At 50.0% G+C, this 24561-nt stretch overlaps 1 protein-coding gene and 1 long non-coding RNA gene across 5 annotated transcripts in view; one reads left to right on the top strand and one right to left on the bottom strand.

The window, feature by feature from the left end:
* Positions 1–24561, bottom strand: part of EFCAB6 (EF-hand calcium binding domain 6) — a 241475-nt gene that overhangs the window by 45310 nt on the left and 171604 nt on the right. For all 4 annotated transcript variants that reach the window (XM_070453475.1, XM_070453474.1, XM_070453473.1 and 1 more), the window contains 3 exons: positions 19461–19579; positions 7480–7674; positions 1687–1842 (listed from right to left, as the gene is read on the bottom strand). In XM_070453475.1, coding sequence (XP_070309576.1) covers positions 1687–1842; positions 7480–7674; positions 19461–19579 — 470 coding nt within the window. The remainder of the gene's footprint in view (positions 1–1686; positions 1843–7479; positions 7675–19460; positions 19580–24561) is intronic.
* LOC139030568 (uncharacterized) lies at positions 907–8404 on the top strand. The gene is made up of 2 exons (XR_011482949.1): positions 907–974; positions 6579–8404. It is a non-coding gene; the product is annotated as an uncharacterized lncRNA (long non-coding RNA).

Genomic DNA, 24561 nt, shown 5'->3' on the forward strand with positions numbered 1-24561 from the left:
TGAAAACAAAATGAAACCTGTTTATCTGAAATTTACATTAAACATAGCATTTTATGTATTACCTGGCAACCTTAGTCCCTGGGAAATCTGACGAGCCCAAAAGAAAAGTTTTAAAGATTCTGACACTGGGAGTCTTCCAAGGAAACTACCTGCCAGATTACCCTGCCAAAGTAGTTCAAACCAAAGCCGACTAGCTCTACCTATCTGTGCAGAACTTTTAATCTGCTTCTTAGTATCTCACTCTTATTAGAGGCATATTTTTTGAGGACAGTGTCTGACATGGAAGATGGAAGGAAAAAGCAACACTGAGGAGAGAAGCAACATTTCTCAAGTGAAGAAAACTTTAAAAAATCTATTGTTAATAGTTTCAGAGGAATGAACTAGCATATCCATGAAACAAGAACAGGATGCTATAGAAAAGGAATATTCTGAGAATTAAAAACATGTGCTGGTAATTAAAAATATGAAAAATATGATTAGCAGGGATAAAAATCTCAAAAGAAGGGTTGCAAACTAAAACTGAGAAAATCTCCCAGAAGGTGGAGCAAGAAGAAAAAGAGATGGAGGACAGGAAAGATTTAAAATACTGGGAGACACTTTAAGTGGCTCACTAGTCAATAACAGTAGGAGGCTCAGAAAGAGACAAACAGGAGAGGAGCTCGTTAATGAAACAAACCAAGAAAATTTCTGAGAGTTGAGGAACATGAAAAGGGACATCCGAGAAGATGAAGCTGACAGATTGGCCAGGTGTCTGAACACACTGGAAAGGGATTTCACAAATGGGAATGAACTGGGGTTTAATTAATGATAAGAAGTACAAAGAAACTAAGCAAATAGAAAAAAATAATGATTAACTCCAGGGAAAACAAAATGCTACACAGGAAGAGAAAAGTGATCATTTCATCACAGTAATAGAAACCCTGAACACTGAATCACAGGAAACTGTGACATGGCAACATGGGGAGCCCATGGAGGTAAATTTGCCTGGGTTTCCATGGGGTGGGGGAGGCTGGGGGGGTGAGGGGGTTGGTGATTATGCGATGGGTGAAAAAGAGTTAAACCCACATCTTCCTGATAGGAAGCCGACAGACACTGCCTTAAAAGTGAAAAATCAGTAAGTTGCTGTTTAAGTTTGTCGTTTACGACTATCAACTTAAGTACCAAAAGTAGGCGTTTAAAGCACTGGAAGTTATTGACTCTAGGGAGAAGGTGGGGGTGGGGGACATCAGGGCAGAGGGCTACTGTGTTTCATAAGCCTTGCAGGATGACTTGACTCCTGCCCAAAAGTACGAATAACGTGGGTGAAACAAAAACGACGTGAAAAAATGATGACTGTGCCGCTGAACACACGTGTAGGAAAATTACGTATTTGTCAAGTTGCTTTCATTTTGCTTTGGGGTGACTCAAACCCATTAGAACGCAGCCCGACCAGAGGATTATTAGAAGGCTCATTCTTTTTTTTTTTTTTTTTTAAATTGAGTCACGTTTTCCTATAAATGTTCTGGGAGTACAACATTATAGTTTTAGTTCTGAACACAGGTTGAAACTCAATTTTTGGTGGCATGGGGATTACTTCAATGCCAAAAGACTGTTTGAGTGGACAGAGAAGGAAAAATTCATGAAAGCGACGTGACCAGCCTGATTTTCAGTGCTGTGAGAACCACAGTTAACTTGCTCAAAGGAAACCTGTTTAGAAGATCAGTCAGCTCCTCTTCCTTCAGAGAACAGCCACACTCTTGCAGCAGCTTCTGCAGCCTGCACAAGGATATGTAGCCAGTTTTGGATTTATCTAGTTTGGCGAGTGCTTTGCTGATATCTTGATCGTGGTCCTTAAGTTTATCCCTGAAAGAGAATACATTTGAGACACACACACTCCAGCAGGGAAAACCAATAATTTCTTTGGAGCAAGAGCTCCATGATCATTCTAATGTGATGATCTGATGATTCATCTACCAGCTAATCTTCAAGATGCTTTGCAGCCTTGGTGTAATACATATATTGAAAGATACTCTGGGAAAAAAAATCATCATTATCATTTTATTATTATTATTATTATTATCAGAAAAACTATGTTAGAGAAATTACAACCTTGGCTTTTTACTAGAATGAGTACTTTAAAAACAGAGTGAAGCATTTAAAAATACAGTGATATCACAGACATGGAAATACACCTCCATTCTACCTGATGAAGCCTTGATGAGTGTCTGTCATGTGCCAGGTACTGCTCTAGGTGTCAGAGTGGCTGCCCTAGCAGAATTTACATTCCAGGTGGGGCAAGGCCAACGATAAACAGAAGACACCAATGCCCTGCACAGTGGGTCAGTGGGATGGCTGAGCACTGGTGAGCAGGACTGGGAATGTCCACAGTGGGGTGGGCTGCAACCCCCAGGAGTGGGTGCGGGCGGGCCTCACTGGGAAGGCAACACTTGAGCAGAGACGCAGCTGAAGGACTCAGCTGGGATTTAGCCCCCAGCAGACCTCTCTGGGCCCAGGGATTAGCTGGCGCCAAGGCCCTGAAGCAGGAGTGGGACCAAGGACGGCGAAGAGCCTGGGTCCCGTCGGTGAGCACCGAGGGGGCAGGGGTCCACGGACCCCTTGTCTGCTCTCAGGTCCTTTGTTGTGAAGAAACGCAGCCATCATCTGTGTGCATCAGTTGGCAAGCCAGAACCTGTGCTACCTTCATGTACCATCTCCCATTCATTCTTCTTGACAAGGGAGGTTGGTAACTGTCATCCCATTTTACAGGAAGGAGACCTTGTCCGCCCATGCGGATTCCGGGCTGGTCAGCTGTCCCTCACAGGGACACAGGGACAAGGTCTAGCAGTAGCTCCTGCTTGAGTTTGAGGGCTGATTTCCTTGGGAATGTGTTCAAGTTTCTGATTCAGTCTTTCAGGAAAAATCCTTTCCAGACTTAACAGAAATTATTGGTAAGGGAATAAAAACGTGTGGACATCTTTGAGAATGAACTGTCTCGCTCTGGACCTACGGGGCATGGAGTCTACTCTACAACCTCGGCTCACCCAGGTCTCCAAAAGCTCTTCCTACCGCACTGAACACTGTGCCTATCTGACTCCAGCTTGGCTGTGAGGTTCTTAGTTGGGGAAAAGAAGAAGCCAGAAACTCCAAACTCGAAATCTTTGCTGGTAATTGTCTACCACCTGCGGTACGTATTTGTGGATTGCTCCAGTTGTTCAGTTGCGAAGTTGTGTCCGACTCTTTATGACCCCAGCACATCAGGTTTCCCTGTCCTCCGCTATCTCCTGGAGTTTGCTCAAGTTCATGCCCATTGAATCGGTGATGCTATCTAACCAGCTCATCCTCTGCCACCCTCTTCTTTTGCCTTCTCCTTTGTGGATACATACCCACAAATAGATTCCTTAGGTGTGCCTGGGGAAAAAATTATCCATAGCAACAGAAAAGTCAGAAATCAGGAGAGGAAAAGCTGAGAAAATATCGGGGTGGGGGAGGCAGGGACGCTGAAGCCGCGTGGGTCACCATCTCTTCCCCCGCTGGCCCCCGGTTCTGAGTTGGCCAATGTGCCGCCAAGAAGCTGACACAAATGAGCCACGCAAAGTGTCCGGGGTGCGTCTCGAGAGAAGCAACAGCCTGGATTCCCGCACAGGTGTACTCTGAATTCAGTCCCATGTTACAAACTGGTTACTCCTCATCACAACTATTACATTCCACTTAATCCTTCAAAAAGGGAAGCGAATGAAGGTATAAAAAAAAAATCAGAACTTTTTTGCAGATACATATTTTTAGAGAATTGAGGCGTTGAGCCTTTCTTGGACTGGTTTCCAGGCAATAATCACCTCCCTTGCAGAGTAAGTCTCTGCACAGAGTTAGTGAGGATTCGGGGCTGGGATCAGGCCAGCTGCCCAGCAGAACCCATGGCAGGCGACACAGCACCTGAGCCCCAGTTTGGACAGACGGGCGCCCCGCGAGGGTGGGGCCAGGGCCCACGGACGGCCACAGCGCCCCCTGCCCCTCAGTCAGGCTGGCAGAGCGGGAAGAGCCCTGGGCGACCCAGCCGGCTTTGCTCCTGGGCCTCTCAGCTCGCATCCCAAACAGCCAGCCGTGCCTCTGTGGCCGATTTACTGATGCTGCTCTCACCCTGCATCTTCAACTTAAGACTTAGGCCCCAAAGGAGCAAGGCCTGGAAAATACGGGCTTGAGAAAGGACCCTTCTGAATTTTTTAAAGTGTACTCAGGCCACTTTAAACAAAACCGATTCGCTTAAATTTAAGAAGCAAACGTGAAATTCCAGTCCCTTCGATGAGCACGACTCCTATTTGTGAATCTTATCAGAGTTCGGTATAAACGAGGAGGTTGAAAGTCTGGGAAACGTTGCATCCCGAAGGGTTTTCTGGAAGATCCACTGACACCGAAATTGAAAAGCAGGCTAACCTGAAGGGCAAAGTGACCTGACAACCTCACAGTGTGAGGTCTTTGAGAAAAGAGGGGCCGGTCGTGAATTTTTATGAACTGGGCTTGTGTTCTTGGGTAAGAGAGCATGACGGTGGCAGGGCTCTGGCTGAGCGTGCGTCGGTTCGCCGAGCTTGGTGCTGTGAAGACTTGAGGGGGCATCGTCCACTGGCTCTGAGCACTCCCAGCGACGGATCCACACGTGCCCAGTAAATGGGAGCGGGAAGAGAAAGTGTGTGGGCATCGCTAAGGACACGCAGTTCCTCTCCGAGCCTCATTACTCACAAGCGGCAGGAGGGAAGGGAAGAGGGCACATGCGTGGGTAATGAGGCCAGCCCTGTCTGGGAAAGATAAATTCCACTCTTTCATTCGTTTTATGGCATCTGTGATTTATGCCAATCTTGCGCATATTTTTACTCGAAATTTCACCAACTCAATTCTCTACCTCTGGGCTTTATAACTTAACAACTTGGACATAATCCAAGGGGTGCGTTCAACATGCCTTTCTCTTAAACCCCATTCAGCCATCACATCCCGTCTCTGTGTCCTTGGATTGCTTCTCTCCTTCGGGGGATTCTTTAGCTCATTTGCTCATTCAGAGATGGTGCGGACAGAGAGCCGAAGTGACAGACGGGAGATGCACAGACACACAGATGAGAGCGCCGCGGAGTCGCCCAGGATGGGGACTGATGCAGAGAGTCTGTCTCATCTCACGTCGCGTCAAATGTGGCAGCATTTTCTCCTGGTTTAATTTTTTATTGATGCATAATTGACATATAACATCATGTCGGTTTCAGGTGTACAACATAATGACATCTGTATACACTGTGACATGGTCACCAGGATAAGTCTAGATACTGTTCATCACCATTCATAGGATGAGAACTTTTTAAGATTTACTCTTGGCGACTTTCAAATACACAGCACAGTATGACTAACTACGGTCACCTTACTCTGCTCACGTCCCCAGGACTTATCCTATTATAACTGTGAGCTGTGCTTTTGGACCCCTTCACCCCCTCTGACACCCCCCACCTCTGGCAACAGCCAATCTATTTTCTGGATCTACAAGCTTGCTCTTGTTGTTGTCGTTTTAAGATTCCACATATGAGTGAGATCACACCGTTTTTGTCTTTCTTTGACTGATCTATTTCACCTGGCATAGTGCCCTCAAGATCCATCCATGATATCACAACTGGGGAGATATCATTCTTTTTTATGGCTGAATAATATTCCATTGTGTGTGTAGATACATATTTATGTACACACACATACATTTTCTTTATCCATTCTTTAAAAATTTTAAAATATGGGCTTAGTGACTAGCTTTAAACTTTGAAAAGAACCCACAGTCCCACTGTCCAAATACAACCTTCTGCACAGCATCTTCTGGTCCTCGTGGGCAGGCACGTGTGTTTGGTGTAGTTACCATCATGGTACACATACTGGTATACATACATGGTATACATTGCCCACCAGTCTTCCATCACAAACATTCCCCGTCTCCATGATGATGCCTATAACTGGTAGACACCACCTCACATTCCTTGGAGCCGTGTTCTCTGCAAGCCAGGGTACTCATCTGGGACGGACAGGTGTCCACTTGGTTGCTGTTGTTTGAAGACATAGTGCACATCATACCTTGCACCTGCTGGGCTCCTCTGAACTATTTCTTTGGGATAAAGACTCCAAGGTTGAACTGAGTTTAAGAATGTGTCCTTTCATGCACTCTCTGGATAGAGCCTCACTGAGTGCCTGCTAGGTGTTGAGCACTGTTCTAAACCAAGGAGAGGCAGGTGTGTCCTCCTGGAACCTGCATCCTAGTTGCCCAGAGGAGGGCCCGGTGTGTATGCTGGCAAGGACCTAAAAGCTTCCGTTCTCAAGGGTGACCAATAACACATGAGTGACTGGAGCGTGTGGCTGGGGAGGGCCAGGTAGGATTACAGCTCTTTAACTCCATCACGGCTCTGTCTTGTTGTTCACTTGCCAAGTCGTGTTCGACTCTTTGCGACCCATGGACAGAAGCACACCAGGCTTCCCTGTCCTTCACCATCACCTGGAGTTTACTCAGGCTCGTGTCTATGAGTTGGTGATGCCATCCAACCATCTCATTCTCTGTCATCCGTTTTTCTTCTGCCTTCAATCTTTCCCAGCATTCAGGGTCTTTTCCAATGAGTCAGCTCTTCAAATCAAGTAGCCAAAGTATTGGAGCTTCAACTTCAGCATCATTCATCCTTCCAATGAATATTCAGCATTGACTGCCTTTAGAGTTGACTGGCTTGATCTCCTTGCAGTCCAAGGGACTCTCGATGGTCTTCTCCAGCACCCACAATTCAAAAGCATCAGTTCTTCAGTGCTCAGCCTTCTTCAGGGTCCAGTTCTTACGTCCACACATGACTACTGGAAAAACCATAGCTATACAGACCTTTGTTGGCAAAGCGATGCCTGCTTTTGAATACACTGTCTAGGTGAATCGTAGTTTTCTTTCAAGGAGCGAGCATCTTTTAATTTCCTGACTGCAGTCACTGTCCGAAGTGATTTTTAGAGCCCAAGAAAATAAAGTCTGTCACTGTTTCCACGGCTCTGTGACTTAACACCAGTTTCTAGAATCTACGGGGGCTTCATAGGTGGCTCAGTGGTAAAGAACCCGTCTGCCAGTACAGGAGACACCGGTTCCATCCCTGGGCCGGGAAGATCCCCTGGAGAAGGAAACGGCAACCCGCTCCAGTAGTCTTGCCTGGGAGATTCCACGGACGGAGGAGCCTGGTGGCCTACCATCCGTGGGGCTGCAAAAGAGCAGGACACGACTGAGCACGCACACACACACGAATCCACAGCAGTGAACGAGCATGATAATTTCACGGCAGCGTTGCCAGCACGGGGAGAGACTGCTGCAGAACGACCAGGGTCAGGGCAGACCAGACGCCGGCCCCCGGCGAGGCGCTCACCGACTCACCTGGCAACTCACACCGGCTCACCTGGCGGCTCGCACCGGCTCACCTGGGCTCACCTGGCAGCTCGCACCGGCTCACCTGGCGACTCACACCGACTCACCTGGCGGGCGCGGCCTTGTCTGAGCTCTGCTGCAGCTCCTTCAGCTCTTCCTGCAGCTGCTGAGGCCTCGTGAAATGACCCATGAAGTTAAAGTGCTCCTCCGCGTAGGGCCGGTGAATATCTGCTGAGTAGGTAATCCCCAATTTCTGCAAAAATTCTTGGTAAGTGATGTGCCCTCTTCCCTCGGTGTCATACCTTTAAAGACAAACACAAAACTCTCAGCTGTAGCTGCCGAGGGGGCCTGCTCAGGGCTTTAACCCCATCTACACTTCATCCGCCTGGTTCCTCACGCCTTAGGTTCCTGCAGCACTGGCCTCCCCGAGGGACTCAGACGTGCTGGAGCCCAGGGCTCACCCGGACCTGACCTGAATCTGTCTTTAACAAGGTCCTCAGGCCATCCAAATGCTCATCAGCGTTGCATCGAAACCCCTGCTCCAGTCAACAGGAGGACACCTCATACAAGGTGGTCTGGGTCCTCCTCAAGAGAGCAGCCGGATTCACCCACCAGCTTCCGGTAGAAACACGACTGTGACCACAGAAAATTAAAATGAACCCTCCACTCATTCAAAGGTCTTTTATTGAGCACCTCCACAAAAGAAGAACTATGCTAAGGTTCAGAAGAAAAATCCGACAAAAAAAATAATGCATGTTCAGTCTTAATACTCAAATAAATGAACGCCCCTTGATTCCAGTTCCCCATTTCCTCTTTGAAGAGATGCCAATTACACACAACCAACAAGAGAGGCTAGGAAGGAAAACAAGATAAGAATTACGCTGCATTCCTTTTATGCCACTTTCTATTATTGGGATTTTTCTGAATTATAATTCATTTTTTTAAAAAAAAAGCATAATGGAGGGTTTTTATCTCCCCAACATTATTCAAATAGAATAGAAAGAATTACTTCAATAAAAAGTTTTAAGGCAAGTTTTCAATTTTCTTTAAAGAAAAGAAAAGCATTTATTCTCACAGAAGATCTTGGTCCTCTTCTCTAACCGGTAAAAACAGCATTTTGTCAAGGTGATTTTTTTTCCCAGATGAACTCAGTGTTTTGAGGACCAAATATTTATGTGATGTCTGGGGCGCAACGCTCCAGCCGGCTGCTGTTGGGGCTTTGTTGGACGGAGCGTCAATGCGGCCGGAGCGTCAATGCGGCCGGCTCTCCTGTGGGAGGCAGGGCCCCTCTCTGCGCTCAGCTCCCCCCCCCACCCCCGACACCATAGGACTGCAGAATCGCATGCTCCCTGGGTCCTCTGTGACCCTTTCAACTGAGTGATAACAAGGAGACTGGATTTATTTACCTGACTTTCTCGTCTCTTCAGGGGAGCGGCGGTGGGTGAAGGATGAGGGGTGAGAAGTCCCCAAGGTGGCTGCTAGCCCAAGTCCCCCGGTCCACTCCCTCCTCTGCACCCGCAGGCCTGCAGATCCCACCTCCCCCTCCCCCCAGCACCCAGGCCTGTTTTCATCAGGGACTCTGTCCCAGAAGGTGAGGAGCGTTCCCTCCTGTGACTAAGAGGCAGGGAGGGTAGTGAGGTCTGATCCCAGCGAGGTCCTCCCATTACCACCTCCCCATCATCTGCGCTTGATTTCCTGGCCTGCACCTGTGAGCACGGGGGTGGGGGGTTCTCACATCTGTAGGCGGAAATCAGTGCCTGACTGCTGGCACCATTACTGAGGATTTGGGAGAAACTTCCAGACCTTTCTCAGTTCAGTTCAGTCACTCAGTGGTGTCCGACTCTTCAAGACCACATGGACTGCAACACACCAAGCTTCCCCGTCCATCATCAACTCCTGGAACTTGCTCAAACTCACGTCCATAGAGTCAGTGATGCCATCCAACCATCTCATCCTCTGTCGTCCCCTTCTCCTCCTGCCCTCAATCTTTCCCAACATCAGGGTCTTTTCCAATGAATCAGCTCTTCACATCAGGTGGCCAAAGTATTGGAGTTTCAGCTTCAACATCAGTCCTTCCAATGAACACCCAGGACTGATCTCCTTTAGGATGGACTGGTTGGATCTCCTTGCAGTCCAAGGGACTCTCAAGAGTCTTCTTCAACACCACAGCTCAAAAGCATCAATTCTTCGGCACTCATCTCTCTTTATGGTCCAACTCTCACATCCATACATGACTACTGGAAAAACCATAGCTTTGACTAGATGGACCTTTGTTGGCAAAGTATTGTCTCTGCTTTTTAATATGCTATCTAGGTTGGTCATAGTTTTTCTTCCAAGGAGCAAGTGTCTTTTCATTTCATGGCTGCAATCACCATCTGCAGTGATTTTGGAGCCCAGAAAAATAAAGTCAGCCACTGTTTCCCCATCTATTTCCCATGAAGTGATGGGACTAGATGCCATGATCTTAGTTTTCTGAATGTTGAGCTTTAAGGCAACTTTTTCACTCTCCTCTTTCACTTTAATCAAGAGGCTTTTTAGTTCCTCTTCAGTTTCTGCCATAGGGTGGTGTCATCTGCATATCTGAGGTTATTGATATTTCTCCCAGCAATCTTGATTCCAGCTTGTGCTTCATCCAGCCCAGCATTTTGCATGATGTACTCTGCATATAAGTTAAATAAGCAGGGTGACAATATACAGCCTTGATGGACTCCTTTCCCAAATTGGAATCAGTCCATTGTTCCATGTCTGGTTCTAACTGTTGCTTCTTGACCTGCATACAGGTTTCTCAGGAGGCAGGTCAGATGTTCTGGTATCCCCATTTCTTTAAGAATTTTCCAGTTTGTTGTGATCCACACAAAGACTTTGGCATAGTGGCATCTGTTATTAGCACAGCCTTAGGGCTTGCAACCCTCCCAAAATACCATTCCACCTTTAGTCAGTGAATTTTCTAAAATAGAAAAAAGTGATCCAGCCATCAGAGGCGGCCCATGGGGGCCTCTGATTCCTGGGGCTTGTGTTTGCGTGTTCATGCAGTCATGTCAGACCCTTTAAGACGCCATGGACTGCAACCTCCCCGGCTCCTCTGTCCATGAGATTTCCCAGGCAAGAATACTGGAGTGGGTTGCCATTTCTTACTCCAGAGGATCTTCCTGACACAGGGACTGAAAACACATCTCTTGCATTGACAGGTGGATCTTTACCACTGGCATGCCCTGGCAAGCCACACCACTGCACCTGGCTTTCTATTCCAGGTGGCAGGAAGGGCTGGTGCTGATAGCAAACGGCTCCCCCTACTGCTGGTGACGAGGCAGCAGCGAAGGGGGGGTCTAGTTCTCCCTCAGTAAACCTGGGAGCGGGAGGGGCTGACATTTCTCAGGTTCCAAGGGTGATCCCTGGGCCCTGGTCCCGCCCTGAATGGTGTCCCATCTCTGCCAGCCTTATGCCACCAGATGCAGCTGTGACTCACTCTAGACAGACACCCCTGGAAGAAAGCTCCCCGAGGGCTCCCCATCCCGGCGGGGGAGGGCTCCTGAGAGAAGGTGCACAGACCACCCGCCTGATAAGAAAGCCCTGGCCAGCAGGGCACCCTTCTGGAACCTCTTTCTCTCTGGTCCTAAGGTCAAAGTACTGCATCTCCGCCTCCCCTGGGTCCCTCCAGGCTGGGATGAGGATCTGGGGCAGGTGTGCATGGAGGACTGTGACCGGGGCTGCCCAAAGGCTCAGGCATGTCCTGCCTCCGCATCCCCGCTCCAGTCCATGTCTCCCCTCCCGGCTCGGTGGAAAGCTTCTTGAGGAGAAACGTGCCTTGTTTTATCTTGATGGGCAAACTCACAGCTCCCAGCAACCCACCCTGCAAAGGCTTCCTCATCAATACCTGGTCGCTGAGCGAGTGAACATGAAGCATGTGTGTCCCTAAGGAAGGCTTGCTGTCCCTGCGGGCAACACTCACGGGATTCCCAGCCACAAACTCTAAATCGTGACACTTGGACTGAATGAAAAGACACTTCTTAATTACTTCATTGATAAAGATCATACACATTCTCTCCACATCTCCAAGGAACAGAAGACCAGATTGCACAACTGCAACTAAAATATTGTTATGCATGTGAATAATAAGAGAGTTAATTCAGCTTACATAACCTCACCCTTCATTATATAATCCTTTGTGTCACATTAAAAAAAAAATCAACTTGGTTATAAAGGTTGAATTTTAAAATGGTTCGGCAACAGATGCGCCAGGAAAAACATGCATATAAAACAGAGGGCCCATAAAAACTCAAATTTGCATGTGGCAATGGCCACTAATTTATGATATAATCAGATTACTGCCTGTCTATTGCACACACAGCCGTTCGGTTGTACACATGGTGTGAATACGTTCACATCGATCGCTGGGCTGAGAAAGTCTTACTCTTTCTTGCTTGGTTTAGCGCTTGATTCTTTTTTTTTTTTTTTGCATTTATTTTTATTAGTTGGAGGCTAATTACTTTACATCATTGCAGTGGTTTTTGTCATAAATTGAAATGAATTAGCCATGGATTTGCATGTATTCCCCATCCCGGTCCCCCTCCCACCTCCCTCTCCACCTGATCCCTCTGGGTCTTCCCAGTGCACCAGGCCAGAGCACTTGTCTCATGCACCCAACCTGGGCTGGTGATCTGTTTCACCCTAGATAATATACATGTTTCGATGCTGTTCTCTTGAAACATCCCACCCTCGCCTTCTCCCAGAGTCCACAAGTCTGTTCTATACATCTGAGTCTCTTTTTCTGTTTTGCATATAGGGTTATCATTACCATCTTTCTAAATTCCATATATATGTGTTAGTATACTGTAATGGTCTTTATCTTTCTGGCTTACTTCGCTCTGTATAATGGGCTCCAGTTTCATCCATCTCATTAGAACTGATTCAAATGAATTCTTTTTAATGGCTGAGTAATATTCCATGGTGTATATGTACCACAGCTTCCTCATCCATTCGTCTGCTGATGGGCATCTGGGTTGCTTCCATGTCCTGGCTATTATAAACAGTGCTGCGATGAACATTGGGGTGCACGTGTCTCTTTCAGATCTGGTTTCCTCGGTGTGTATGCCCAGAAGTGGGATTGCTGGGTCATATGGCAGTTCTATTTCCAGCTTTTTAAGAAATCTCCACACTGTTTTCCATAGTGGCTGTACTAATTTGCATTCCCACCAACCGTGTAAGAGGGTTCCCTTTTCTCCACACCCTCTCCAGCATTTATTGCTTGTAGACTTTTGGATAGCAGCCATCCTGATAGCGCTTGATTCTTACATAAATGACAGAAGAACTTTCCAACACCACTGACCCCAGATTCAGAGCATCTGATGATTCAGAGCCCCACTGACGACCCAGGCCAGCAGCAGAGGGAGATGTGGTCCTCGGGTAGCTTGGACACGGGGGTTCTCTCGGTGACCATCCGTGGGGAGGGTGGCATGACTGCTCAGAGAGCTGCGCTTCAGAGCTTGAAGTGTCCGGCTACCTGAGGGCTGGTGCCCAGTGGGCACATTCCCCCAGGCTTGGGGGAGCCACAGACCAGATACCATCTACCCCAGCCCCACCCAGGGCCACAGTCTGGCCCCTATGCGCCCCAGCTCAGATGCAGCCACGCCAGAGAAGGGAGACCCACTCTTTCCAGGACTGCCCAGCGTTCCTGGTTCCAGAGGACGTCAGCCACTAGAACATCCTTCATGAGGGACGAGGGGCCTGCTGGGTTAGTCCTCACCAAGCTGAGCCCCCTTCACGTTCAGTTCTTCTAACTCGACCCCTACCCTCAGCACGTCCCATTCAACCTTCTCTTCTTTTTCTTTTATTTTTAAACATGTTTTATTTATTTATTTTTGGCCATGCTCTGTGGCATGTGGGATCTTAGTTCCCTCATCAGGGATGGAACTGCACTGCCTGTATTGGAAGGTGGGGTCTTAACCCCTGGACCACTAGGGAAGTCCCAGTCCTCCCTTCCCTGAACTGTTCCTTCAGCTTTTCCAAATCCTTTCCCGTCCTGGGCTCTCTGGGCCAGCACAGCAACTGACGGGTTCTCTTGGCTGAGCCTACGGAGACGACCCAAAGCTTCACGTGAATCACACGTGTTCATGTGAGCCGATGCACAGGACACAGGGATTCTGTAATAGTCTCTGCTTTTCATATTGGAATACTAACGTACAGCGTATCTACCCAAACAAGCAATGTGCATAAATTGGGCATCACCTCCAGAACATTCTACCAGGTCTGTGTGACCAGCTGGTTGTACACGACAGGCATCTATACTCAAATTTCCCAGGCTGCTGGTGGTCCTGCTTGAGTCGTCTGCGTGTTTTTATAACACACCGGCTTCGTAGTTTCTTGGCAAAGTTAATTTTAGGTCCAAATTAGCAGAAATCTACCCAAGGAAACTAGGCCACAGGAGGGACTCAGAACGCTGAGAGCCCCAGAAAGGCACGTCCCCCAGAGCCCTGGTCCTGGGCTCCTTGGCCCCATAGGCTCTGCTGACACAAGCAGTATCCTTCCCCTTCTGGGGGGCCCCCACTCCCACCCCCCCAACTCTGGGCCTCTCCGCTAGCTGGGATGCCCTCTCCCGGCTCTGGTTAATGACTGTTTCTTTGGGGGCTAGGGTCAGGCATCGCACCGCTGAGGGTACCTCCACAACACCCACAGCCCAGGCTGCCTGGCTTCTCCCTCCTGGCACGTGGATGCTGTCTTCCTGGCTGAGTCATGGGCAAGGGGCTGCCTTCATCTCTGAAACCCCCAAATCTGGCACAGGGCCTGCAGTCTCAAAAGTTTCGGGAAATTCCTGCTCAATGATCGCTCAGATGAAGGAATGAGTGGACGCACGTTCATCCTGTAGTTTATTCTCAGCCGTCTCTCCGAAACCAGACGAGTTGCTCCTGAAATCTCTGGCTGAAAGCTCCTACCGACTTCACTTAGGAGGTTTCCTTTCACAAAGGCCTCCTCCAGGTTTGAGGGCTGAGTGTCTCCAACCCTCGTGAGCCAGGTTTGCTTAACACACACCTGCTCCCACTGTCCGCCCCAAGAGGCCAGGGCGGGGCTAGAGCCCACCCATCTGAGGGCCATGCGCTGGGGGCAGAGGTGAGTCACTCTGGGCTGACCTGCTGCACTCTGCAGACCCCCGGGGACCTTGCTGAAGAATGAAGCCACCTCTGGAAGCCAGATCCCAAATCACCAGTTGGAAGAGAAGTGTCCAGAAGAGCTGCTAGACATGCTAGACTTTGGGTGAATAACAAGCAAAACATCCATGTGCCAAGTCACTGCGATCGGGGGGTTAATGCATTAATTCACTTCCGCAGTGTAAGTGAGACCCTCTGGACAGCTAAAAGCTTTAACAGAGCGCAGGTGCTGCGTTTAAGTGTTGAGTGAGTGACGGATGATAATTATTTGTCCATATTCTCCTCGTTTTCTAATTCTGTGTTTTCAAAAGAGCTGAGTGTTATTTTCCGGATCACTTCCGGCTACCCAGTTTTGGGGGTGGGCTTTCTTATTCTCACCAGTGGACTCCAGGAGCTGGCAGACTGTCACATTGGCCCCAGCTGCTCCCGCCTTGCCTGGGGTCCCTGTCACTCACGCTGGGTGGAAGCATGCCCCTTCCTTGTATGAGCAGCTGCGGGGGGCTCAGTGGCGGGGGGCCCTGGGCAGCCCAGCGCTGGCCACCTCCTTGCCAGGCCACACCTCCTGCTTTGTGCGGCGGGCAGGTGGGGACTTGGAGGGAGGAGACCAGGGTGAGCCGTTTCAGCCAACACTGAGCCATCGAGAGGAGCAGGCCAGTGGAGGGGGAGGCAGGAGGGTGAGGACGGTTAACCGAAGTCACAAAAATGCCTAGAAAATGGATGGAAAACCACACCACCGAGTTTATCATGTCTGCTGAGTGGGGTACAGCTGCTTTCTTGTTGTCTTTTCCTCTTCCTTACGCTTTTTTAAAAATCAAAGATGCTTGGCTCCTAGGAAGAAAAGCTATGACCAACCTAGACAGCATATTAAAAAGCAGAGACATTACTTTACCAACAAAGGTCCGTCTAGTCAACGCTATGATTTTTCCAATAGTCATGTATGGATGTGAGAGTTGGACTATAAAGAAAGCTGAGTGCCGAAGAATTGATGCTTTTGAACTGTGGTGTTGGAGAAGACTCTTGAGAGTCCCTTGGACTGCAAGGAGATCCAACCAGTCCATCCTAAAGGAGATCAGTCCTGAATACTGATTGGAAGGACTGATGCTGACACTGAAACTTCAATACGTTGGCCACCTGATGCAAAGAACTGACTCATTGGAGAAGACCTAGATGCTGGGAAAGATTGAAGGCAGGAGGAGAAGGGGACAGAGGATGAGATGGTTGGATGGCATCACCAACTCAATGGACATGAGTTTGAGTAAGCTCTGGGAGCTCGGTGATGGAGAGGGAGGCCTGGCATGCTGCAGTCCATGAGGTTTCCAAGAGTTGGACAGGACTGAGCTACTGAACTGACTGACTAATGCTTTTCTGGATTTTCAGAGGGCATTAATATTCCTATCAGACAGTAATTTCAAATCTGTATGATCTTTTTGCTACTAATTTTTAAGTTTATCTTTGCTGAGTACCCTTATTATACTGTTTGGTCACACGGCCATGCCATGGGACAGCTGACTGAAGCTCAGAGAAGGTGAGCCACTGGCCTAAGGTCACATAGCTTACCCTGAGCTCCAGGGGACCAGGCACAGCCCTGCTCAGAGCACAGCCCACTTCAGGGTGGCCTCCTGATTTCTGCCCAAGCTCATCAGACAAGTCCAAGGAGCATCTTATCACATCACTCGGCCTCTCTTTCCAGCTGCTGCTGCTGTTTAGTCACTAAGCCGTGTCCCACTCTGAGATCCCATGGACTGCAGCCCTCCAGGCAAGAACACTGGAGTGGGTTGCCATTTCTTTCTCCAGGGGATCTTCCCAACCCAGGGATCAAACCGGAGTCTCCTGCCTTGTAGGTGGATTCTTAGCTGCTGAGCCACCAAGGAAGCCCCTTTCTAGGCTGCTAAAGGCTGATGGTCACTTCCTAGCTCTCTCACACCTATCACTTCCTTCCCAGTCCTCCAGGCCCTCACCCAGGGAAGTTTACCCCGTCCTCTCACTGAGAACCCCGACAGCCCCAATTCATCTCCGTGCCTCCCTCTTCTCTCTGGAAATTCATCCTCCTCCCTGTGGCCAGGGTAATCTTTCTAGAATGTGGAAACCTGCCTCGATCTGTCCCTACTAAACACTTGGCCTTCAGGACAGAGTCCCCACCTTGTCCTTGCCTTCACAACATGGTCCAGCTGCTGTGAGGCTTCAGTCCTGGGGTACGACACCCCTTTGCCACTTGGCTGGACGTTCATCTGGCGGCTCTCAACGCTGTGCTTGTCCTTCTGCCTGTCTTCCCAGGGAGCTGTGTCCATCTGAGGTGGGGAGAGGGCAGGGCCAGGCTGGTCCCAGGGCTCCTGCCCAGCCCAGCGGCTGAGATTCCAGCAGATTCCGAGAGGCATCAGGGGGTAGAGGCCACTCCCCAGTCTTCAGGAAACACCCTGTCTCCCCTTTGCCCTCCAGTCCCCGGCGGGGAGCAGCCCCTTGTCTCTGGGTAACCCCTTCCTTGCTCTTCCAGTCCTGGGGCGGGCAGTGGCCTCCCGGCCTCTGAGTAACTCTGCAGTCCCTTTCAGACCCCTGGTCCGTCTGACATCTTTGTAATCAGTCTCTCCCGTAGGTCCCGCTCGGCTGTAAATATGAGAGCAGCTGCTGCGGTCCTGCCGGGACACTGTGGATACACTCCTGGGGCTCCCTCTGTCTCCATCGCCCCTCTTCCTGGCAGTGACTCCACATGCGGAGACAGCATCGCGGGCTCCCCATCTCTGCTCCTCTTTCCCTGGACACACGTCCAGACTGCTTCTCCCTGCCTCCCTGGCCGGGGTGCAGCCACGTGCAGGGATTCTGGTCCAGAGAGTCTGGGCAAAGTGACAGCCACATTTCCAGGCCTGGACCTTACAAAGCCTGACCCAGACCGGCCCTCTGTGATCATTCCCCATCTCTGCTGGCAGACGTTTAAGATCAGGGGGTGGGGGGTGGGGCGCTCCTGGACCCCGAGTGATTGAGGGCAGAGCTCCCCACCACCCACACTAAATCGTGACATCATTATTGGGACAAGCCCCTGGGATGTCGGTCTCGTTTGTTATTGCAGCTGACCCTGACCGCTGGAGCTAACTTAGCAGAGCAGAGCGAGGCACAGAAGTTAAGGAACTTGACGGGGCCACGCCACAGTGAAGGGGTGGAGGCAGGGGTCACGGCCACGCAGCTGCAGAGCTCTCAGCCACTCACCATCCACGGCGAGCAGCCGGCTACACAAAGGTGGGCGAAGTCCTTATCTCAGTTTGCAGCACAGGGTAGACATTGTGTATTTATAGGATAGTGGTAATACACGGATAAAGAAACTTTAGCCAAAGGTAATAGTGAGAGTCTCCCTCCCATGAACAGGGGAGCCTGCTCTGTCTCCCATCAGGAAGAGGGCTAGGTGCGCCCTCCTTCCACAGGGAACCTCCAGGGACACCTGACTGTCACACCCCTCATCCCTAAGGCTGGCACCCAGCCTGGGGGCGCATCCCACCCTCCCTGATGGAGACAGCCGTCCCCTCACGCCCCACACCCCCCATCAATCCCTCCTCTGAAAGGCCTCCTGACTCATCTTCCTGAAGCAAGACTTGACCCACATCGCAGCCACTCAGACTGCGTTGTTCCAGATGTCCCGTGAGTATTGCCGGAAAGCGAGGACTGCTCCAGGCAATCAGCCTCACCTTTCCTTCCTTAGCCTGGAGCCCAGGTACCTTGGAGAGCCCCTCGCCCATCCCCCTGCCCCATTTAGACCCTAGGAACCATTTCAGCATCACTCCTCCATGCCCACAGCACCCCTGTTTCAGCTCCCTGTCTGCTGGACCTGTCCCTCCTCTGGCACTTATAACAGGCGACACTCACCCCAGTGTTGCAGGGCAGTGGGGGAATGTTTGTGCCCACCAACAGCTCTCTAAACGTCAAAATGACACAGTCATCTCTGTATCATCTGAAATGTCTACATGGTGAGAGCTCCGTGCGTCTGCCCGTTGCGACCCCATCCTTTGAGTCCTCAGGTGGACCCACTCACTCAGTCTGTTAAAAAGGGAAAACGGGCAGGGAGACCAAACTCACCCTGGGTTGGAACTGATCTAAAAGAAGAATAAGGGTTTTGTAAGAACTTCACGATGCTTTTCTAAATTAGACACAAAACAGCCCACCTAATTCTAAACTCAGCCAACATTATAGCTTTCCACTTTAAACAGATGAAATGCTGGAAAAAAAAAAAAAAAAACTGCATGCACTGTTCCGTGAGCTGGCCCCCGAGAGGACCTGCAATATTGGGGTACAACCCTGGGGGATGCCAGCGGCGACTAACATATAATGAAGGAGCAATTCAAAGATGGATCTGGAACTCGGAAATGGACCGCGTGGTGAGTGCACCTCCAAACTTAGACAATCTACCCAGGGAAGGTTGTGATGGGGGGCCTGGTTCAGAAATAGCTTAGTCTAAAGTACATTTTGAAAAATGCAGCCAATACTAGGTCCTAGCTTCAGTTTAAGATACCCTCGGGAAACTATTCCAAGTTGCCAAAAGTTTGGTTATTTTCTTCCAACAAATTACTAGTCTATAAAACACTTGTGTAGCATTGATTTCCATCTCCGGGCAATGGAGAGACTGCGTTTCCCTTAACCCACTGCGGGTCTGTCCGCGGAGCTAGTTGTGTTAGACAGAGGTCTTTGGGGAGTGACTTCATTCTCTGAAACAGTGAAAGGATGTGCTCGAGTGTGCGGTTCCTTGGAAACGCAAAACCCTCACTACTGCTGGTGACAAGTGTTGACCTGGTTCCTGTGCTCCAAAAGGCCGGCCTGCTGGCCAAGCCTGCTTTGGGGGATGAACAGGGCAGCTACAACCACAGGAAAATATTCCTGGCCCTGCCTGACCCCCAAGGCATGATGAAAACCCGGTGCTGAATTTGGCAGTCGGGAAGGAAGAGGGCCAGCTTTCCGACGCCACTCACCTCATCCAGAGCTTTTCGAACTCTCTCGGTGTGAGGGGAATGTCAAAGCCGTACAGCGCGTTCCTCACGTCCCGTCGTCGAAGGATGCCGTTGCCCTCGCTGTCGGTTTCTATAAAATTCTACAATAGTAGAAGACAGCGTTTAGTAACATGTAAAATGCACTCAGAGAGTATCTGGGACAGTCTAAGACTTCCCCTTACGCCCCTCGCCTCCTGTTTAGTTTTTTGGTTTAAGATTTTTTTTTTTTGACGAGGACCATTTTTAAAGTCTTTTGTTGAATTTGTTACAATATCGCTTCTGTTTTATGTTTTGGTTTTGGGGCCACAAGGCAGGTGGGATCTTAGCCCCTTCACAAGAATGGAACCCGCGCCCCCTGCGTTGGAAGGTGAATCTTAAGTCCAGGACAGCCAGGGAGGTCCCCAGGTTCCGCTTCGTATATGCTCCAAATACAGTCCCCGCTCTGCTCAGCAAGATGACAGAGCAGAACGCCAACAAGAGTTACATCCTAGAACGGGCTTGTTTCCGGGTAATTCGTGGTCTTGGGCATGTGGCTGGGATTTTTTTTCCTGAGCAACAGTTTGGGTTCAAACACTGTTAGCACTAACGGCCAACCAGAGCCTGAGAGGTGAGGCGCAGCCCACACTGCTCGGGGTAATCATCTCCCCAAGGGACGTGATACTAGTTTTTACGATGAGGTGACATGGTACCATTTTAACACCCGCAAGGGGTGCAAAGGGTCTCTGGGAGTGTGTCAGGCATTTAAAGGACCACAGTCTGAGAAAGCAGGTAGAACAGGGCATTGAACACTGTCTTAAACTGTTTCTAAACAATAGTTCATTCTTCCTCCTTCCAACACACTGCGAGGAAGACACAATGGGTTCAATCCCCAAGTCCTCTGCAAGCACCATGCTTCATGGTGAAACCACGAAACACTTTCTGCACGATTAAGAATCAGACAAGAACATCTCTATTGCTCTCTATTTAGCATCGTACTGGAGGTGCCAGTCAGTGTAGTTAAGCAACTTAAAGTTGGTAAAAAAAAGTATAACAACAGGGCAGGGAGAAATGTACTTGTCATTATTCACAAATGACAAGACTGTATATACTGGTATACAAGGAATTCACAAATAAAGTGTTACAATAAGAGAAAGTGGCAATAAATCTGGATTCTATAAAAACTGAAAATGAAAGCCGCTCAGTCATGTCCGACTCTTTGCAACCCAATTGACTGCAGCCTGCCACGCTCCTCTGTCCATGGAGTTCTCCAGGCCAGAATACTGGAATGGGTAGCTGTTCCAAATTTGTATATGTTCCAAATTAACTCCCCACTCTGCTGTTCCCTTCTCCAGGGATCTTCCCAACCCAGGGATCAAACCCAGGTCTCCCACACTGCAGGTGGATTCTTTACCATCTGAGCTACCAGGGGAGCCCCGGGATTCTATATCAATAGGCAAAATTATTCACATTTTTATATATCAGACATGGAAAATGAACTTTAAAAAAAAATTTACAACAGCACCAAAAATAGAAAGTCCGAGGAACAAATCTTATAAATGATTGTAAGATTTTTACATTGGAAAGTTTAAAACTGCTTTGAAAAACATTTTAAAAGATCAAAATAAATGGAACTACATTGTGTTCATTCATCAGAAGGCTCTATGTAGTAGAGATGTCATTTCTTGCCAAACATCCCAATAGTTGTTTTTTTTTTTCTTTGTAGAATTTGACAAACTGATTTAAAAACTCTAAGAGGACAAGGAGGATTAAGACGTATCACTGGACTTCCCTGGTAGTCCAGTGGTTAGGATTTGGCGCTTCCACTGCAGGGGCCCGGGGTTCGATCCCTGGTCGGGGAACCTAAGATCCCAGCTGCGGGGAAGCAGACCTGCCTACTATCAGGCTGACCCTGGATCCACAACCAGCCCCCACCCCTAGAAGCCTGCTCCAGCGGGCAAGCACTTCCTGGGGCCCTGTAGTCAGAAGAACCATGTTATGTCTATGTTACCACGATTTTAAAAAATAATAATTTTATTCATTTATTTACTCCTGCCACGCACCACAGAAATCCAAAAATATATAAACACTATTCATATGCTTATTTATTTTGTGATGGGTCTCCATGGATGTGCTTTTCCCTAGCTGCCGAGAGCAGGGGCTACTCTAGGTGCCGTGTGAGGGCTCCAGGGCACGAGGGCCTGGAGCAGCTGTGGAACGTGTGTTCCTAGCTGCAGTTCCCGAGCTCTCGGGCACAGGCTCAGAAGCTGTGGCCCATGGGCTTAGCTGCCTCATGGCAGGTGGGGTCTTCCCGGCCCGGGGATGAAACTCATGTCTGCTGCGTCGGCTGGCGCATTCTTTACCACTAAGCCACCAGGGAAGCCTCTACCACAATTTTTTTTTTAAAGCAACAGCATGCACAGCCTGTTGTGATCCATCCACTGCCTCACACTGAAAACCACCTGGTCTGACCCGAGGTCTGCCCCATCCGTGCTGAACTATTTGCAGTCCCCACCACGCCGGTCAGCCCCGCAAACCCCTTGCCATGGTTCAGCGTCGGGCCTGACGTTCTCACCTCCCCTGCACGCCTGTCCAACACCTGCTCATCTTTCTACTAGTGAACTCTTCTAGGGCACCCTGTTGTATGTGCACCGTTGCCACCGCTGCCATTGTGATCCATGCCATTCTTTAGAGTTCCTGTTGGTCTCTATGACACAAGCCTCTGGGGGCAGAGACATGTCTTTATCTCACTTTTGGTCACTGTATCTTTATACCTTGCAACAAGGACTTTCCCGGTGGCTCAGAGGGTAACGCGTCTGCCTACAGTGTGGGAGACCTGGCTTCAATCTGGGTGGGGAAGATCCCTTGGAGGAAGGGCATGGCAACCCACTCCAATACTCTTGCCTAAAAAATCCCATGGATGGAGGAGCCTGGTGGGCCACAGTCCATGGGGTTGCAAGGAGTCAGACACAACTGAGTGGCTTCCCTAACAGGGCATAGTCAGCTCATAATAATATTTGCTGAAGAAACCAATGACCTTATTTTCCAAAAATACTTCAATAGACGAGCATATTAGCTGCCCCCAGAGGGGATGACTCCTCTGTGTTTCTGAGGATCCAGCAGAGGCGCCCCCAGTTGTGTGTGACAGGAATGGGGAGCCCCGTGACCTTATGTGGCTGCCCAGGTGGCACCAGTGGTAAAGAACCCGCCTGCCAGGGCAGGAGAGACGTAAGAGACACAGGTATGAAATCTGGGTCGGGAAGATCCCCTGGAGGAGGGCATAGCAGCCCACTCCAGTATTCTGCCTGGAGAATCCCATGGACAGAGAAGTCTGGTGGGCTACGTGACCCTATATGTGAAGGTCACAAGATGACTAAACCCTGAACCCTTGTTCAAGTTCAAGTGCAGTTTTACTGGAGAATACACGCCCTTGGGATATTATCAGGTCCTGTTTCATGAATTCCCAACAGAAACGCAGCAGAAGGGAGACCCCTGCACCATCTCTAAATGCTGGGACCCAGCAGTGAAGAGTGTGGATGTGAACGCCCATGAGAACCTGTGTGTCATCACCAGGCGGTCTGGTGGGAATACGGCTGATCTTGTTTCTGGGCTTTACTTTCTGCCGGTTTAGAATCCAGAACTAATCCCTTCAGTGCAGTACTAAAGATAAACCGAGAGAGCGGCGGGGCGGTCCACATATGCCGGGTCACTTAGTCCTGCGGGGGCCGGTAAGGTGGCCCAGAGCTTGGTTCTGGACAAAGCGCCTCCTCCCCCAACCCCACCCCCTTCCAGGCCCCTGAAATCCCTCTTCCACCGTAATCGTCCGTGTCCCCTCCCCGCCCCACTCCCACCAGGCTCAGTTCTAGGAGAGATGGAAGAGTTTTCCATGGGGGGGACACTGGGGGCTGCTGGTTTAGCAGCCCAGAGCTCTGGGGTCCCCACGGCTCTTCCACACGTAGTTTGGGGCTCTGCTCAGCGTCAAGGATGAAGGTGGCTAAGAGAGGCCATGGAATCAAGGTGGAGTGAGAGGGCTGGGACCGGGAGTAGGTCAACCAGCCGGGAGGCCGGGCCAGGAGTCAGGGGGGCCTGCAGGGTGTCAGGGAGCCAAGGTGGAGGCGTTTCAGGGAGGGTGGGCCGAACATGGCAGAAGCAAAGGCCTCCCCAGCCTCCGGCCGCTCCCAGCAGCCCGCTCCTTTCAGCATCTGTCTGCCTTGTTAATAACCGGCCTGTGCTCCTTGACTGTCCCCACCCCTGGTCTGTGAGTGCCTCCAGGAGGGAGCAGGCACACCCACACCGCCCCCGGGCATGCAGTTTGTACGATGTCAAGCTGGGGTTGGAAGAAGCGGTGAAGGGACCTGGAGGTGGCCCTCGGGAGGCCCTGGCCCCACAGGCAGCAGCGCCCAGAGTGGACCCGGGAGGCGGCTGCTCCCATAAGGGAAGGAGGGCAGAGCAGCCAGGAGGAGAGGCAGGCTGGGCAGAAGGGGCTGTTTTCCTGAGTTGGTCCAGCCTGAGGGAGTTTGAAGGTCGGAGGGAAGCAGGAGCGGGTGGGCACGTGGCTAACGGTGTCAGCTCTGCCCACTCCCTGCTGGGGTATGGGCCCTGTGTGCCCACATGTGCGGTCCGGATCACGCCCTGCGCTCCTCGGCCCAGGGGACTACTCTGGAAGGCCACTCCAGCCTCGGTCCATGTGATTTGCTGGCCCGGGCTGGCAGAGTCCATGCTTTGAGGACGGGGACCAAGGAAGTGGCAGTCTGGCTGCTTAAAAGCAGGCCTTCACATTGGACACAGGCCAAGAGAGAGAACACAGAAAGAAAATGACCAAATGGATACAGTGGAGATGTTCTTCAGAACAGTGTGAAAGTATTCCTATGATGCAGTTTACAAATGCTTTTAAAAGTGAAGTTACTGGGTCCTTGTTGCACTGAGAAATACTGACACCACAGTCTAAACTTCAGGATGACCCGGGCTTGCATTTCAGATCTACTGTCGTGCAGGTATAGCTGTCACTGTTACAGTGTCTGTCCATCTTGACACGGTAATCACAATTTACATCGCTTCACATGGAGGGTATTCACCTTGAAAATGTGCTTTTCATAATTTTGGCAGG

The sequence above is a fragment of the Odocoileus virginianus genome, chromosome 23, assembly GCF_023699985.2.
Source record: "Odocoileus virginianus isolate 20LAN1187 ecotype Illinois chromosome 23, Ovbor_1.2, whole genome shotgun sequence".
NCBI classification, from domain to species: domain Eukaryota; kingdom Metazoa; phylum Chordata; class Mammalia; order Artiodactyla; family Cervidae; genus Odocoileus; species Odocoileus virginianus.